Source organism: Tursiops truncatus, chromosome 1, assembly GCF_011762595.2.
Source record: "Tursiops truncatus isolate mTurTru1 chromosome 1, mTurTru1.mat.Y, whole genome shotgun sequence".
Lineage (NCBI taxonomy): Eukaryota > Metazoa > Chordata > Mammalia > Artiodactyla > Delphinidae > Tursiops > Tursiops truncatus.
Genome location: NC_047034.1, coordinates 58,088,658 through 58,107,232, shown reverse-complemented (window position 1 = coordinate 58,107,232; position 18,575 = coordinate 58,088,658). Strand labels below are relative to the sequence as shown.

At 35.6% G+C, this 18,575-nt stretch overlaps 1 protein-coding gene across 1 annotated transcript in view; it reads left to right on the top strand.

The window, feature by feature from the left end:
* The window catches only part of MROH9 (maestro heat like repeat family member 9), a 92,342-nt gene that overhangs the window by 36,256 nt on the left and 37,511 nt on the right, over positions 1-18,575 (top strand). Inside the window, exons 7-8 of the mRNA XM_073790794.1 lie at positions 7,541-7,665; positions 10,971-11,120. Coding sequence (XP_073646895.1) covers positions 7,541-7,665; positions 10,971-11,120 — 275 coding nt within the window. The remainder of the gene's footprint in view (positions 1-7,540; positions 7,666-10,970; positions 11,121-18,575) is intronic.

Below are 18,575 nucleotides of genomic sequence, written 5' to 3'. Positions count from 1 at the left end.
GAGTCTCACCAAGCTGAAGAGACAGAATTGGGAATCCAGATAGATCAAGATATTTAGAGTTCACAGGGCAAAGCGCCAGAAAGGAGTGCACAAAGAGAGAGCTCCAGAGATGTGCAGAGAGCCCTTTAACTATTTGGCTATGTAAGGATCAGAGCACACATGTGAGGAAACTACCTGAGGCTTGCAGGGGAGAGGGTGGGGGTAACACCCAAAATGGTTAAAGGATCCACTGAATCCCAAAAGACTGGAAATGGTGCCTATGCCTATAAGCTAGAATTTAAAACTTCATAATTCATAAGTAATGAAGCAGAGTACAAAGAGATTTTGTCTCATCAAGAGGAAAAAGTTATCCCTGAATTATTTTAGTGCCACCTAACACAAGTTAAAAACAAGACCTAAAATTATCAACTGATCTCCAAATACTTTAATTGTTTATCAGAAAAAGCTCAAGCTTACTTCTAGGAATACAAAAATTCCATCACTTAACAAGTTAAAATGAACAGTTTGGACAAGTTAAAATTAACAATGTCTGACATGCAATAAAAAATTACTAGGCATGCAAAGAAACAAAATACAACCCACAATAAAAAGCAGAATGAATAAAAACTGACCCAGAAATAACACAGATGATAGAATTAGTAGAGACATTAAAACAATTATTATAACATATTCCATTTAGTTAAGGAGTTAGAGAAAAAGATGAACATGTTAATGAGAGACAAAGAAAAGTCTCTAAAAGACCCAAATTAAACCTCAGGAGATGAAAACTACAATATCTGAGCTGAAAAACACTCTGGCAGGGATTAATGGTATAATCTTTTTTATTGAGGTATAGTTGATTTACAATATACACAATATACATTTACAATAGGTGTACAGCATAATGATTCAGTATTTATACAGGTTTTACTCCATTAAAAGTTATTACAAGATAATGGCTATAATTCCTTGTGCTGTTAATATTTCCTTGTTGTTTATCTCTTTTATACACAGTAGTTTGTATCTCTTAATCCCATATGCCTAATTTGCCCATCCCCTCTTCCTTCTCCACTTTGGTAACCACTAGTTTATTTTCTATATCTGTGAGTCTGTTTCCATTTTGCATATACATTCATTTGCATTTTTTAATTTTTTAGATTCCACATATAAGTGATATCATATGGTATTTGCCTCCCTCTGTCTGTCTGACTTATTTCATTAAGCATTAATATTCTCTAGGTCCATCCATGTTGCTGAAAATGGCAGAATTTCATTCTTTTTTATGGATGAGTTTTATATATCTAGATAGATAGAAGATATATCACATCTTCTTTATACATTCAACTGTTTATGGGCACTTGGGTTGCTTCCATTTCTTGGCTATTGTAAACAGTGCTGCTATAAACATAGGAATGCATGTATTTTTTCAAATTAGTGTTTTCATTTTTTCTTCATTTTACTTTACTGGCTATATACCCAGGAGTGGAATTGCTGGATCATATGGTAGTTCTATTTTTAGTTTTTTGAGGAACATCCACATGTTTTCCATAGTGGATGCACCAATTTACATTCCCACCAACACTGTGCAAAGGTTTCCTTTTCTCCATACTCTCGCCAACATTTGTTATTTGTAGACATTTTCTTGATAGCCATTCTGACAGGTGTGAGGTGATATCTTATTGTTTTTTTGACTTGTATTTCTCTAATAATTAGTGATGCTGAGAATCTTTTCATGTGCAACAGTGTAATCTTAAAAGGAGCTGGGGCTGGGAGGGGGGAACATTTCATTCAGAGTAAAGGTAAGGTAAGGATTATAGCAAATTTCTCATGAGACAATGCAAGCTATAGGCAATGAAGCAACCTCATAATGTACTGAAAGAAAAAGCTGTCAATCTAGAATTCTTCAACCAGCAGAAGTGGTACTCTTTCAAAAGCAAAAGTGAAATAAAGACTTTTTAGATATACAAGAGCTGGTAGAATTTATCACTAGCATATCTGCAGTATGAAAAATATTTTATGAAATTATTCAAGAAAAAAATGATGTCAGATGATAATCTAGGTCTACATAAAGGAATAAGGAGCATTGGATTGCAACTATGAAGGAAAATATTAAAATTTTCTTCCCTACTTTTTAAATCTCTTTAAATGAGAATCAACTATTTAAAGCAAACAAACAAACAAAAACAATGTAAGAGCTAAATATGTGACAACAATATCACAGAGTCTTGAAAGAGCATGAAATATGAGGTTCTTATCCATAAATTCATAAAATATCACTTCAAAGTAAACTGTGATAAGTTAAAGATGTATAATATAAATCCTAAAGGAACTACTTAGCTAATATAACGAAGAGTTTTATATAATAAGCCAAAATGGAGATAAAATAGAATCATAAAAAATACTTAATAAAAAAAAGACAAAAAAAGAAGAAAAATATAAAGAAAAACAGATGGAAAGCAAAAAGTAAAATGAAGACTTAAATCCACTCATAATATATATAAATGCTCTAAATATCTCCAATGAAAAGGCAGAGATTATCACACTGGATAAAGAGCAAGACTCAACTATATACTGCCTATGAGAAATCTACCTTAAATGTAAAGACACAAATAGAATACAAGTTAAAAGTTGGAAAATGATATAACATGCTAACACTAGTCAAAAGAAAGCTGAAATGACTATATCAATATAAAAAAAATACACACATTTCAGAGCAAAGAATGTTTCCAGGGAAAAAGAGGGTCATTTCATAATGCTAAAGGGGTCAATTAATTAAGAAGACATAATCCAAAACATTTATGTACTTGAAAACAAAACATATTAAAATAATCAAAATACATTAAACAAAAGCTGATAGGACTACTATGAGAAATAGGTCTACAATTACAATCAGAGAATTCAATACCACTTTTTCAATAAACTATTACACAAAAAATCAATAAGGATACAGACCTGAACCAGCTAGATCTAACTGACATTTATAGAACACTCTACCAAAAATGGAAAAATAAACATTCTGTTCAAGAAAAAAACAGAAAATTTACCAAAATAAACCATATTATAGACCATAAGACAAGCTTCAAGAAATCAACAGGTAGTTAAGTCATACAAAATATGACGAAAACAGAGTTAAATTAGAAATCAAAAACAGAATTAACACCATACAGAAAAATAAACTCAAAACAGATTAAAGACCTAAATGTAAGACCAGATACTATAAAGCTCTTAGAGGAAAACATAGGCAGAATACCCTTTGACATAAATCGCAGCAATATCTTTTATAATCTGTCTCCTATAGTAATAGATATAAAAACAAAAATAAACAAATGGGACCTAATTAAACTTAAAATCTTTTGTACAGCAAAGGAAACCATAAACAAAACAAAAAGACAACTCACAGAATGGAAGAAAATATTTGCAAACAATGCGAATGACAAGGGATTAATCTCAAAATTTATAAACAGCTCATGCAGCTCAATATCAAAGAAAACAAATGACCCAATCAAAAAATAGGCAAAAGACAATACAGATGGCCAACAGGCATATGAAAAGATGCTCAACATCACTAATTATTAGAGAAATGGAAATCAAAACTACAATGAGATATCACCTCACACCAGTCAGAATGGCCATCATCAAAAAATCTACAAATAATAAATGCTGGAGAGAGTGTGAAGAATAGGGAACCCTCCTACACTGTTGCTGGGAATGTAGATCGGTACAGCCACTGTGGAGAACAATATGGAGGTTCCTTAAAAAACTAAAAATAGAGCTACCATATGATCCAGCAATCCCACTCCTGGGCACGTATCTGGAGAAAACCATGATTTGAAAGGATACATGCATCCCAATGTTCATTTCAGTGCTGTTTATAATAGTCAACACATGGAAGCAACCTAAATGTCCATCAACAGATGAATGGATAAAGAAGATGTGGTACATATATACAATGGAATATCGTCCATTAAAAAGAATGAAACAATGCCATTTGCAGCAACATGGATGGACATAGAGATTGTCATACTAAGTGAAGTAAGAAAGAGAAAGACAAATATCATATGATATCACTTGTATGCAGAATCTAAGAAAAAAATGATACACAAATGAACTTATTTACAAAACAGAAACAGATTCACAGACTTAGAGAATGAACTTATGGTTACCAGTGGGGAAGGGTGGGGAGGAAGGATAGATTGGGAGTTTGGGATTGACATATACACATTGCTATATTTAAAATAGTCAACAAGGACCTACTGCATAGCACAGGGAGCTCTGTTCAATATTCTGTAATAAACTAAATGGGAAAAGAACTTGAAAAAGAATAGATACTTGTATATGTATAATTGAATCACTTTCCTGTACACCTGAAACTAACAAAAGATCGTAAATCAACTATACGCCAATGTAAAATAAAATTTTTTTAGATTTTAAACAAGTTAAAAATAAATAGAAGTGGGGAAAGGATTTATTCAAGTTAAACTTTTATCAACTTTTTAATAAATGGAAACTCTGGAGATAAATTTTTAAATTTTAAAAGAAAAAAGATATCTGAAAGTTCAAAATATCTGGAAGCTAGATAACCTGTTTCTAAATAACAAATGTGTCAAAAAAAGAAATAAGGGATATTTAAAGCATTTTGAACTACATGAAAATGGAAATATAAAATTTCAAAATTTATGGAATACAGCTAAACAAGATTCCAGAGGGGAAATTCTTAGCACCATATGCCTACATTAGAATAGAGAAAAGTTCTTAAATCAATGACCTTAGCTTCTGCCTTAAGAAAGTAGAGAAAGAAAAGCAAATAAAACCAGAAGTAAGAAGATGAGAGGAAATAATAAAGACCAGAACAAAAACCAATAAAACTAGAAAGCGGAAAAACCTTAAGGGAAAGCAATGAAGCCAAAAGCAAATTCTCTGAGAAGATCAGGGGAGAAATAAGAGAAAAGACACAAATTACCAATATAAGGAATGAGAGAAATAATATCACTAAAGATTCTATGGGTATTAACAGAATAAAAAGTGACATTATGAACAACTTTAGGCCAATAAATTTGACAAGTTAAGCAGACAAATTTATTGAAAGACACAAATTACCAAAGCTCACTCAAAAAGAAATAATCTGAATATTCTGTATCTAGCAAAGAAGTTGAGTTTGTAGTTTAAATCTTCTGCAAAGAAAAGTACAGATCCACAGAGAAAACTCCAGACTGAAATGACCTATCAAACATTTATGAAAGAAATTATACTAATTCTATACAAATTCTTCCAGAAATGTGAGGATGAGGGAATACTTGCCAACTCATTCTATGAGGCTGGCATTATTCCAAAACCAAAATCACACAAAGACATTACAAGAAAAATAAAAACAAAAAACTACAGACCAATGTCCCTCAAGAACACTGATGAAAAAATTTAATCAAGCTCAGCAAATCAAACAGTACACTAAATAAAAAGAATAATATACCATGGCTATGTGGAATTTATCCAGAAGTGCAATGTCAATTTAACCTTTTGAAAATCAACCAATGTAACATACCACATCAACAGATGAAAAAAATAACCATATGATTATTTCAGTAGATACAGAAAAAGTACTTGACAAAATTCAACATCCATTCCTAATAAAAACTCTCAGAAAATTAGGAATAGAAAGGAAACTTCTTCTATCTGCTAAAATACATCTATGAAAAATCTACACCTAACATCAGACTTAATGGTGGAATACTGAATGATTTCCCCAAAAGACCTGGAAAAAGACAAGGATGTGCACTCTCATTAGTTCTGTTCAACAATGCTTTGGATAGAATAGAATAAAGAGTCCAGAAATAGATCCACACACGTATGGTCAACTGATTTTCGACAAAGGTTCAAAGGCAATTCAGTGGAGAAGGGATAAACTTCAATAAACATTGTTGGAAAAATTGGTGATTTGTATGCAAAAAAAGAACTTTGATATATATCTCATAAATGCATAAAAGCTAATTCAAAATGGATCATAGGACTACACGTAAAACCTAAAACTATGAAACTAGAAAAAATCTTTGTACCTTGGATTAGGCAAAGATTTCTTAAATATAACACGAAAAGCATGACCCATAAATGAAAAAAAATGATAAATTAAGTACCTCTGCTCTTTGAAAGACACTTAAGAGATAAGCCACAGACAGTGAGAAAATATTTGCAAATTACATATCTGATAGAAGAATTGCATTCATTATTTTAAAGGAACACTCAAAACTCAGTAAAAAAAAAAGCAAGCAACCAAATTAAAATAATAATAGTAGATTTGAGTAGTCATTTCTCTAAAGCAGCACAGATGGCAAGGATGCACATCAAAGGATGATCAATATACAGTCATAAAAGAAAGGTAAATTAAAACTGCAATGAGACACCACTGTACTCCAGTTAAAATGTCTAAAATTGAAAAGACTGACCATACAATGCGTTATTAAAGGTGTGAAGCAACTGGAACTCTCATACATTGCTAGAGGGAATGTGAAGTCATACAACAGCTTTGGAAAATAATTTGGCAGTATCCTAAAAAGTCAAACACACATCTACCATATGATCCAGTCATTCCACAGCTTAGTGTTTACCTAAGAGAAATGAAAGCAAATATCCATTCAAAGACTTGTACATGAATGTTGATAGCACCTTTATTTGTAATAGCCCAAAACTGGAAACAACCCAAATGTCTACCAAAAGGTGAATGAATAAGCAGATGATGGTGTATATGTACAGTGGAATAGTATCCATCACTACGACTACTGATACAAGAAAAAACATGGATGGATTGCAAATAATTTTGCTAAATGAAAGATTCCAAACAACAAAAGAGTATATACTAAATGGTTCCACTTATATAAAACTGGAAAATACAAACTTGACAGAATGTAGATCAGTGCCTGCCTTTGAATCGGGGAGTGGGATCTGGGAGCAGGTTTGATCAATTACAAAAGGACATGAGGAAACTTTTGGAGGGAATAAATCTTTTTTTATTGCAGTGATGTTTATGGGCACATACATATATATTAACTTACCAAATTAGACACTTTAACTATGTTGCATATTGGTTATATCTCTATAAAGCTGTTAGCAAACAAGCAAAGTCATTTAAAACCTACCTTCTCTAGAACAAAAGACATCTGCACCTGAAGCTTATGTTGAGGGCTTTTCTCTTTCTTGCTGTATCACTCCCCTAGCTCTTTGCAAAATGCCTCCAAGTCTGCTCTTTTACCAATAGACACCCCAACTTAGCAGTAGCTCTTCCATTGCACTGAACAATGCATTTGATGGCCTAAATGTACTTGATATTTGGTCAACTTATTACAATTATCTATGTTCTTTATTCATATTTCAAAGAGGCCTCTCTTAAACACTTTTTAAACTCTGGGTCAATGTAGTCATAGTATTTTATGTGACTAAACTGTTAGCAGAGAGTTAAACATTCAGAAACTTTAGACTTCCAGAATTGGGCAGGAAGAGGAAATTGGAAATAGCAATGTTATAGAGGAACCAGTGATCAAATAAAAACCTTAAACTCTTTTCCTTAATACAGCGGATATTGCAAAAAATAAAAGTACAAAGTATGATAAGCCTGGAAGTCATTGCTTCCTGCCTTCTCCCTCTGATATAGAATTTCTACCCAAGATCTTGCAAAGAGACAAAAGTAAAATTGCTCAGGTAACTTAGCCCCCACTTTATCCTATGGCTTTTGTTTCATGTGTATTATTACTTTTAGTGGTAACTTATTTCAACAAAATTTATATTTTTAATAGATTTTTTCTGTTTTATTTAAATTCAGTAAAGCAAAGAGTAAATGATACAGTATTTGGCTTCCTGATTTTCATCTCTATTAATGAGAATTATGCCTATTATTCCAGAATATAACAATTTATATTATTTTACCTAATCCTTACAGAATGCAAATGAGATAGGTGTTTCCTAGTTGTTATGCTTCTTATTGTTTGGCTAATAAGTTATTAAAGATGGGAAACTTCTGATTTTCTAGCAAAATTAATGAAGTCAACAATTAACAGCCTTTTCAATGTTATTATAATTTATTCAGCAAACATCAAAATAATGCGATTTACATTTTAAAAACCTCTTAAATTTAAATTTTTTTAAAAGTTCAAGTGATAAACCTCAGGACCAAGTAAATAATTTTTACACTGACCCAACCTTTGGGGAAAATCATGAGGCTCTATAACTGTATACATTCCCTTACCTTCTTCAAAGTATATGGGCTTATTCATATGCTTGAGAGGTCACTGGCGCCTAAGTTGTGCTGTCCAACAGACGGCTGTCTAGGTACACACATTGAGTCAACAGTTCAGCAAAGCCTGCTGGGGAGGCTCTTCAGGCTAGCTCATCTCTTGAGTTGGGAGGGTCTTATGGCTCCTCCTAAAGGTACATGCATAAAGCAGTGCCTTGCCCTCCCATGGCTGAGGTAGATAGAATTGTGGGAGGCTGAGGAGATATGAAAACAATATACCTCAAATAATACAATCAAAAATACCACATAGATATCCTATATATGCATCTTCATGATGATGCATCTTTCCAAAATCAAGCATTATTCATAATCCACCTCCCCTCAAAAGTCACAAACCTGGCTGACTACAAAGTTGTCTATTTAAGTGAAGAAACCAGGCATCTGTAGAGGTTTACTAGAAAATCCTTTTACATCCTTCCATGCTTCACTCCAGAGCCCTGGAACTGAACTCCTGAGCCCCACAACTAGGCTAGTTAGCCTAAGACTGGCAGCTTCCTCAGGGTCTCTTCCAAGTGATTCATGGGTCTTACTATCTCCACTTCCAGTTTAGCATCCTCTCTTTTCTGAGTTTAATGTCCATCAGATTTAGAAATCCTTGGATTTGGGGGAGGGTGTCCTGGGTCCTGTGTTCATGACCTGTGATTCAGTTCTCAATTGTGAGATCAAAGCAGGCCTAGTACTAGCACTGTGTGCAAGAGTGGTAGCTGGAAAATCCTGAGGTAGGTACTTTCAGAGGTAGATTGGGACAAATGGGTGAGAGAATCTAAGGTTGTAGTAAGGAAACCAAGAGGACCATATCCAAAGACAAAGTCCTAAGGATGCAAATAGGAGGAAAAGCATCAAGGTTTTTAGCCAAGAGAGCTAGATCACATTTTATAAAGGGAGCCCTATCATTTGATACTCTACTGTCATATCTATACCTTTGTTACTGAGTCCAAACTCATACTGTTCGCTGCACAATAGACCAATAAATCAAAAGACAAGGTGTTAGGGCAAGAAATAGTGACTTTATTTGAAAAGCCAGCAGACCAAGAAGATGGTGGACTAGTGTCCCAAAGAACCATCTTACCCGAGTTAGAATTCAGGCTTCTTTTACATTAAAAGGGGACGGGAGGTGTGACTGGTTGCTACAAACTAACTGGTGCTGAAATCCTTTGTTCTTGCAGCTGTCCAGATAGGTCTGGTAACAATGTTCCCGTAAACCTCCAACAAGACAACTATAATTTTCTATTCTGCACTTTTTATCTCTATATGAATGGAAACGTGTTATACATTTAAAGGTCAAGCCTGGGAGGCAGAATATTGAGAAAGGGTTAGTATGTATATTCCAGGCTATAGGCCACATTCTCTTACTGTTTGAGACAAAGGTGCAAAGCTAGCATGACTAAGCACAGGCAATGGAGCACAAAGGCTAGAGCTGAAGGAATAGATCCAATATGGAGTCAGGTTTGTTCTTCTTTGTTCAACCTTGACATACCAGAAACCTCTAACACTATCTCTACGTTTCACTAGGAATTGCTCCTTCTACAACATTTTAATAGACACCAAACTAAAATATTTTGTTGAATAAAAAAATATGCAAAAGAGAATATTCCCTCTTCCAATGATTTTTTAAAATTCAACATCTTATATAATTAAATCTGGCTTTCTCAAAGTAGAGCAAACTATTTATAATATTCAGTTCACCTCACCAAGCCTTAGTGACCCTCCTTTATCCATCTTTCATAGCTTTCCAAAAATACTATCCCTCACCCCTCTGTCCAGTAGGAGGGAGCCCGGTGGTCATCAATTTTCACTCAGACCTCAGTCCTTCCCTATTGACCAGAAAGAGCTATGCTCAATTCCTTTAATCAGGATGGAGAAAAGCTTTTATTAGCAATATTGAGTACTTTCTGTATTTTAGAGAATGGCACACACACACACACACACACACACACACACATAAAGGAAAATTTTGAATATATATTTTTTGAATATATATATATATATATATACACACACACACATATACAAAAGGAGGAAATGTGGTTCATTCATCTTTCTTAATTGAGAGATCCATAATATTGTGATTTTTTTCACATTTTATGGCCCATGGATATTCCTCTAACTTCAAAAAGAGATTGTTTGAATTGTAGTTGTTCTACCTCAATCGTGGACATATGGGCCTTTTTTTCTCTTCCCACTTCTTGATACTTCTCTGAGAAAAAGTCCACACCTCTGAATGACCCTGCCATTCTTACCCCATCCTTTCCTTCATCTTCTAAAAATCATGCTTGTTTCTGATCTGAGCAAATTCATTTCCAAAGCTGAAGTTCACAATAATTTCTAGTATTTGAATAGCTGAAATGGGATAAAATCAATATTTTATGGTTCTTCTGAATTGCAATGCCATGATTTTCCACTTCTCCCTGGCTTGCCCCCAGAGCTGACTTATTCAGATAAAAATGTTTTAATTGCTTTAAAAATCAGATGAAAAAAAATATATAATTCAACTTGAATTACAGTCATCTTAATAGCAACACAATTGTAAAATATAATTTTTAATATTTTTTAATGGAGGAAAAGGCCCACAGCAGCAAAGGTGCCTAGGGCCCACAAAAATCATATGGCCCTGCCTGGCCCTGAAGCTTCCCTCAGGATGTCTGGGTTCAGCTGTCTTGCTTCTCTTGATATAAGTAAGGCCTGAGATCATGACTCTCCTTTTTGGTTTCAGAGTGTAGGACAAACCTTATTGCCACGCTTGCTAACTGACTTTGTGTGGAGTCTCCTGATGAAACTCTCTGCACCTGATCAAACAACTGCATCCGAGGCAGCAACCATACTGAAACTGACTCTGGAATATTATGCCCATAAGGTCACCATGGTAAGATACTTGACAATGAGCAGGGGAGTGCAGAATGTATTCTCTAATGGGCTCTTACTGTCTTTGTTATATGCCTACTTCTTTTCATATATATTTCTTGCCATTGTTCATTATGTCACTTCAATAAAATGAGGCTTTTGTGTGAAATATTTCAAGCATACAGAAAAGTTTCAAAATAATGTAATGAACATTCACTCACCAATCACACCAAATTGTACATTTTGCTATACTTGCTTCAAATTTTAAAGAAATGCTTTAACAACAATAAAATAGTACAACTGTAATTGAAATCCCCTGTGTAACTGTAATTGAAATCCCCTGTGTAACCATTAAGGAAAGTTTTAAGAACCCTCAGCTAGCTGTAGGGCTGGCCACATAATTTGTGGGGCCCAGTGCAAACTGAAATGTGGGGCTTCTTATTCAAAACATAGAAAAAAACTACTATTAGATGTAGAAAAATATTAGATGTAGAAACATATCTCTCTCTCTCAATTTGTCATGGTGTTGTTATTTTCTAAGTTAAAAAAAACCTAAAATTTTATAATATTAGCATGCATTTTGCCATCCATCTTTCTATTGTGCAATGCCAATCATAGCTGCAAATATAAGAGCACACAACTTAACAAAATACTACAATTCATATTTCATGCATGCATATGTATTTTACTATTACCAGAAGAGTGGTAAACACTACACAAAACTACCTTAATTGTCTTTATTTCACTCCTTGTCATTCACACATTCTATTAACACTATCTTCATTTTGTTCGTGAGTAAGGAAAGATTGAAAGGAAAAGAATTTATGGATTGCCACATCTTTCTCTTTCCTTCTATGTCATCATTTTCAGCCTAAGTGGTTGAGGCATCAATAGATGTTTATCTTATACCTGCTTTGATTTCCCACTTAACCCCTGCACATCATGGGTCTACTGGAATTCTGTGTTCTTAGGGAATTGTGAATGCTGCCTCTGAATGAGGCTGCAGGAACTGTAGCTGACTCTCATACTGCCACACACACACACACACACACACACACACACACAGAGGCTCCATTGTCCCATGGGACTTCACTTACAAAACACAAACTCAAGGAAAAACTTATTAAAAATTTCAATATGACGACAGCAGAGGTTTAAACAAAGTGAAGGACCTTGTGCAAAAGCACAGGTCACATGCCCATGAAACCAGCCCTGATGGAGACATAAGGGCTGAACTCCCAGTTCCCTCTCCTGACATAGCAGTGTTATGTGATTGTAGATAAACTGAGTGCTTGCACTCAAACTCAGAGAGCAGGAAAGGGGAAATAATGCTTCTTACAAACTCTCATGCTTCTACAGACAGGAGCATTCCAAAAGGCATGCAGACCAAGGGGAAAGCTGGAGGGCAGCAGTTATTTCTTTAACAAAATAAAAGTTCTCCTCTCATGCAGTGAGAAAAGGAGGCTAGGTAAAACCATATCAGGTCCTAGAGAAGACAAGAAGCCAATTGGAAAACTAGATGTGGAAACCTAGCCTGTGCTACAATGAAATCATTAAACATGGAGAAATAAACTGAACAAAAATGGGGTTCAGCAACTTATTTCCCCACCCCAGCTCCCACAAACAATTGAACTACTGAATACACTGGATTCTTGGCTTAAACAGGGTTGGATTCTAAAGTCAGTTATAATGAAAAATTGCATTAAAATTATCCTGAAAATCTCCTAAATTGCAAGTATAGTTTGTGGGCTTACTATTTCTAAATAAATCTAACACAGCACGTCTTTCCTTGAGGACTGAAGGAAATCATCATTTCTACAATTGAGCATACAGTAACATAGCTGGCTTGTTTTAGGGGCATGCTGCATTTAAAGTAGGAGGAAGAGGATGAGAAGAAAAAGCTCTAAACCCAATAGTTAAGAGAACTCTGGAGAAGATCACTGGTTTATGTCTCCCATTTCATGTTTACCTTGGAGCATATGTGGTGGGATGAATGTTTTACAATAAACACTTCATTTTGTTTGTTTAGAGTAGAGGGTTGGACACAGATAATTCAATTGTATACGAGGCAATTGCAATGGAATGTAAATTTATATCAAACAACTTTTCAGCTTATGGTCTCTGAGAAGTACTTTCAAAATAAGAAGTGAGGTGATCTGGGTAGATTAAATTTGATGTTGAATATACAACCATTGGTTTGAGAAAAATTCCAGGTCTAGCTAAAACTCTCCTTATTCAAACATGAAGAGGGACTGAAGACAAGATGGTGGAGTAGAAAGACCCGAGTTCACCTCCTCTCACAAGTACACCAAAATCACAACTGCTGAACAACAACTGACAAAAAAGACGGGAGCCTACCAAAAAAGATATTGCAAGGCAGGAATAAAGAGGTAGACATAGAAAATGGACTTGAGGACATGGGGTGGGAGGGCGAAGCTGGGGCAAAGTGAGAGTAGCATCGACATATATACACTACCGAACGTAAAACAGTTGGCTGGTGGGAAGCAGCCACATAGCACAGGGAAATCGGCTCAGTGCTTTGTGATGACCTAGAGGGATGGGATAGGGAGGGTGGGAGGGAGGCTCAAGAGGGAGGGGATATGGGGACATGTGTATGCATATGGCTGATTCGCTTTGTTGTGCAACAGAAACTAACACAGTATTGTGAAGCAATTATACTCCAATAAAGATCTATTTTAAAAAAGATATTCTACATCCAAAGACACAAAGAAGAAACCACAATGAGATGGTACAAGGGGCACAATAGTGATATAACCAAATCCCATACCATCCAGGTGGGCGACCCACAAACTGGAGAATAATCATATCACATAAGTTCTCCCACAGGAGTGAGAGCTCTGAGCTCCATGGCAGTCTCCTCAGAATCAGGAGGTGGAGCTCCCTGAGTATTTGGCTTTGAAGGCCAATGGAGCTTGACTGCAGGAGCTCCATAGGACTGGGGGAAACAGAGACTCCAGTCTTGGCACACACAAGTTCTTGTGCATACTGGGACCCAGGGCAAAACAGTGATTTCATAGAAGCCTGGGCCAGACTTACCTGCTGGTCTTGGAGGGTCTCCTGGGAAGGCAGGGAGCAGCTGTGGCTCTCTCTGGGGTCATAAAAGCTGGTGGTGGACATATCAGGGAGTGTTCATCTATGTGAACTCTGGCTGGAGGAAGATATCTTGCTTGGGTCCTTGGCACTGAGATCTGGCCTCACCCAACAGCCTGTGGGCTCCAGTGTTGGGATTCCTCAGGCCAAACAACCAACAAGGTGGGAACACAGCCACACCCATCAGCAAACATGCTGTCTAAAGACTTCCTGAGCCCATAGCCACGAATAGACACACCCCTTGACATGGCCCTGCCCACAAGAGGACCAAGACCCAGGTCCACCAACCAGAAGGCAGGCACTGGATCCTCTCACCAGGAAGCCTGCACAAGCCTCTAAACCAGCCTCACCCACCAAGGGGCAGGCACCAGAAGCAAGAAAATTATGATCCCACAGGCTGCAGAACTGAGTGTGCAAACACAGGTCAGAACCTACCCTGGGACCCGCTAGTCCCTGGCCATTTGGTGATAAGAGGAAAGTGTATTGCTGTGACACAAAGGACATCCCCTACTGAGGGCCACTTCTTCAAGGTTGAGAAACATAACTAAGCTACTACAGAAATTAAATACAAATAGAAATTTAAAAAAAAGAGATGGCAAAGGAATATATTCCAGACAAAATGAACAAGATAAAACCCCAGAAGAACAACTAAGTGAAATGGAGATAGGCAATCTACCCAAGAAAGAGTTCAGAGTAATGAACTTAAAGATGATCCAAGAACTCGGGAAAAGAATGGATGCACAGAGCAAGAAATTACAAGAACTTTTCATCAGAGAGTTAGAAAATAAGAATACAATAACTGAAATGAAAAATACACTAGAAGGAATTAATAGCAGAATAAATGAGGCAGAAGAATGAATCAGTGAGCTGGAAGACAGAGTGGTGGAAATCACCGCTTCAGAGCAGAATAAAGAAAATAGAATGAAAGTAAATGGAGACAGTTTAAGAGACCTCTGGGACAAGGTCATAGGCACCAACATTCACATTATAGAGGTCCCAGAAATAAAGGGGGAGAGAAATGGCCTGAGAAAATATTTGAAGAGATAATAGCTGAAAACTTCCCTTACATGGGAAAGGAAACAATCACCCAAGTTCAGGAAGCACAGAGAATCCCATAAAGGGTTAACTCAAGGAAGAACACACCTAAACACATAGTAATCAAATGGACAAAAATTAAAGACAGAGAAAACATTAAAAGCAACAAGGGAAAAGCAAAAAAATAACATACAAGGGAATCAGCTGATTTGTCAGCAGAAACTCTGCAGGCCAGAAGTGGGTGGCATGATATATTTAAAGTGATGAAAGGGAAAAACCTACAACCAAGAATACCCTACCCAGCAAGGCTCTCGTTCAGATTCAATAGAGAAATCAAAAGCTTTACAGACAAGCAAAAGCTAAAAGAACTCAGCACCACCAAACGAGCTTTACAATAAATGCTAAAGGAACTGCTCTAAGTGGAAAAGAAAAGGCCACAACTATAAACAAGAAAATTATGAGAGTGGTAGCTCACCTGTAAAGGCAAACTTACAGTAAATGTAGGAAATTATCCACACACAAATATGATCTCAAAATCAGTAATCATGAGTGGAGGAGAGTACAAATGCAAGATATTTTAAATGCATTTGAAATTAAGATATCAGCAACGTAAAGCAATCATGTGTGTGTATATATATAGAGAGAGAGACTACTATACCAAAACCTCATGGTAACTGCAAAACAAAAATCTATAATGGATATAAACACAAAAAAGAAAAAGGAATCCAAACACAACACTAAGGATAGTCATCAAATCACAAGAGAAGAGAACAAAAGAGGAAAGGGAAAGAAAAAAGACCTACAGAAAACAAATTCAAAACAATTAACAAAATGGCAATAAGAACATCCATATCAATAATTACCTTAAATGTAGATGGGTTAAATGCTCCAACCAAATGACGCAGATTGGCTGAATGGATACAAAAATAAGACTCATATATACGTTGCCTACAAGATACCCACTTCAGATCTAGGGACACATAAAGACTGAAAGTGAGGGGATGGAAAAAGATATTCCATGCAAATGGAAATCAAAAGAGAGTGGGAGTAGCAATACTCATATCAGACAAAATAGACTTTAATATAAAGACTGTTACCAGAGACAAGGAAGGACACTACATAATGATCAAGGGATCAACCCAAGAAGAAGAAACAACAATTGTAAATTTTTATGCCCCCAACATAGGAGCACCTCAATGTACAAGGCAAACATTATCAGACAAAAAAGGAGAAATTAACGGTAACACAATAATAGTGTTAAATGACTGATTAGACCAGATGGACTTAATTGACATTTAAAGAGCATTCCATCTGAAAGAAGTAGAATACACATTCTTTTCAAGTTTACATGGAATATTCTCCAGGACAGATCACATGCTAGCCACAAAGCAAGCCTGAGTAAATTTAAGAAAACTGAAATCATATCAAGCATTTATTCCACCCACAATTCTATGAGATTAGAAATCAACTATAAGAAAACACTGTAAAAAACACAAACACATGGATGCTAAACAATATGCTACTAAACAACAAATAGATCACTGAAGAAATCAAAGAGGAAATCAAAAAATACCTAGAGACAGATAAAAATGAAAACAACGATCCAAAATCTATGGGATGCAGCAAAAGGAGTTCTAACAGGGAAGTCTGTAGCGATACAAGCTTACTTCAGAAAACAAGAAAAATCTCAAATGAACAACCTAACCTTACACCTAAAGCAACTAGAGAAAGAAAAACAAACCAAACCCAAAGTTACTAGGTGGAAAGAAATCATAAAGTTCAGAGCAGAAATAAATGAAATAGAGACCAAGGAAGCAGTAGAAAAGATTAATGAAAATAAAAGCTCATTATCTGAAAACATTTTTAAAAGTGATAAACCTTTAGCCGCCTCACCAAGAAGAAAAACTAGAGGGTCCAAATCAATAAAATTAGAAATGAAAAAGGAGAAGGTATAACAGACACCACAGAAATACAAAGGACCATAAGACATTACTACAAGCAACTGTATGCCAATAAAATGGACAACCTAGAAGAAAGGGACAAACTCTTAGAAAGGTACAACCTGCAAAGACTGAACCAGTAAGAAATAGAAAATATGAACAGACAAATCACAAGTCATGAAATTGAAACCGTGAATAAAAATCTTCCAACAAACGAAAGTCCAGGACCAGATGGCTTCACAGGTGAATTCTATCATACATTTAGAGAAGAGTTAGCACCCATCCTTCTCAAACTCTTCCAAAAAACTGCGAAGGAATGAACACTCCCAAACTCATTCTATTAGGCCACCATCACCCTGATACCAAAACCAGACAAAAATACTACAAAAAAAGAAAATTACAGACCAATATCACTGATGAATATAGATGCAAAAATCCTCAACAAAATACTAGCAAACAGAATACAACAACACATTAAACGGGTCATACACCATGATCAAGTGGGATTTATCCCAGGGATGCAAGGATTCCTCGATATATGCAAATCAATCAATGTGATACATCATATTAACAAACTGAAGAATAAAAACCATATGATCATCTCAATAGATGCAGAAAAAGCTTCCGACAAACTTCAATACTCATTTATGATAAAAACTCTCCAGAAAGTGGGCATAGAGGGAACCTACCTGAACATAATAAAGGCCATATATGACAAATCCACAGCAAACATCATTCTCAATGGTGAAAAACTGAAAGCATTTCCTCTAAGATCAGTAACAAGACAAGGATGTCCATTCTCACCACTATTATTCAAGATAGTTTTGGAAGTCCTAGCCACGGCAGTCAGAGAAGAAAAAGAAATAAAAGGAATACAAATTGGAAAAGAAGAAGTAAAACTGTCACTGTTTGCAGATGACATGATACTATACATAGAGAATCCTAAAGATGCCATCAGAAAACTACTAGAGCTAATCAATGAATTTGGTAAAGTTGCAGGATACAAAATTAATGCACAGAAATCTCTTGCATTCTTATACACTAATGATGAAAAATCTGAAAGAGAAATTAAGGAAACACTCCCATTTACCACTGCAACAAAAAGAATAAAATACCTAGGAATAAACCTACCTAGGGAGAAAAAAGAACTTTATGTAGAAAACTATAAGACACTGATGAAAGAAATTAAAGATGATACCAACAGATGGAGAGATATACCATGTTCTTTGATTGGAAGAATCAATATTTTGAAAATGACTATACTACCCCAAGCAATCTACACATTCAATGCAATCCCTATCATATTACCAATGGCATTTTTTTACGGAACCAGAACAAAAAATCTTAAAATTTGTATGGAGACACAAAAGACTCCAAATAGCCAAAGCAGT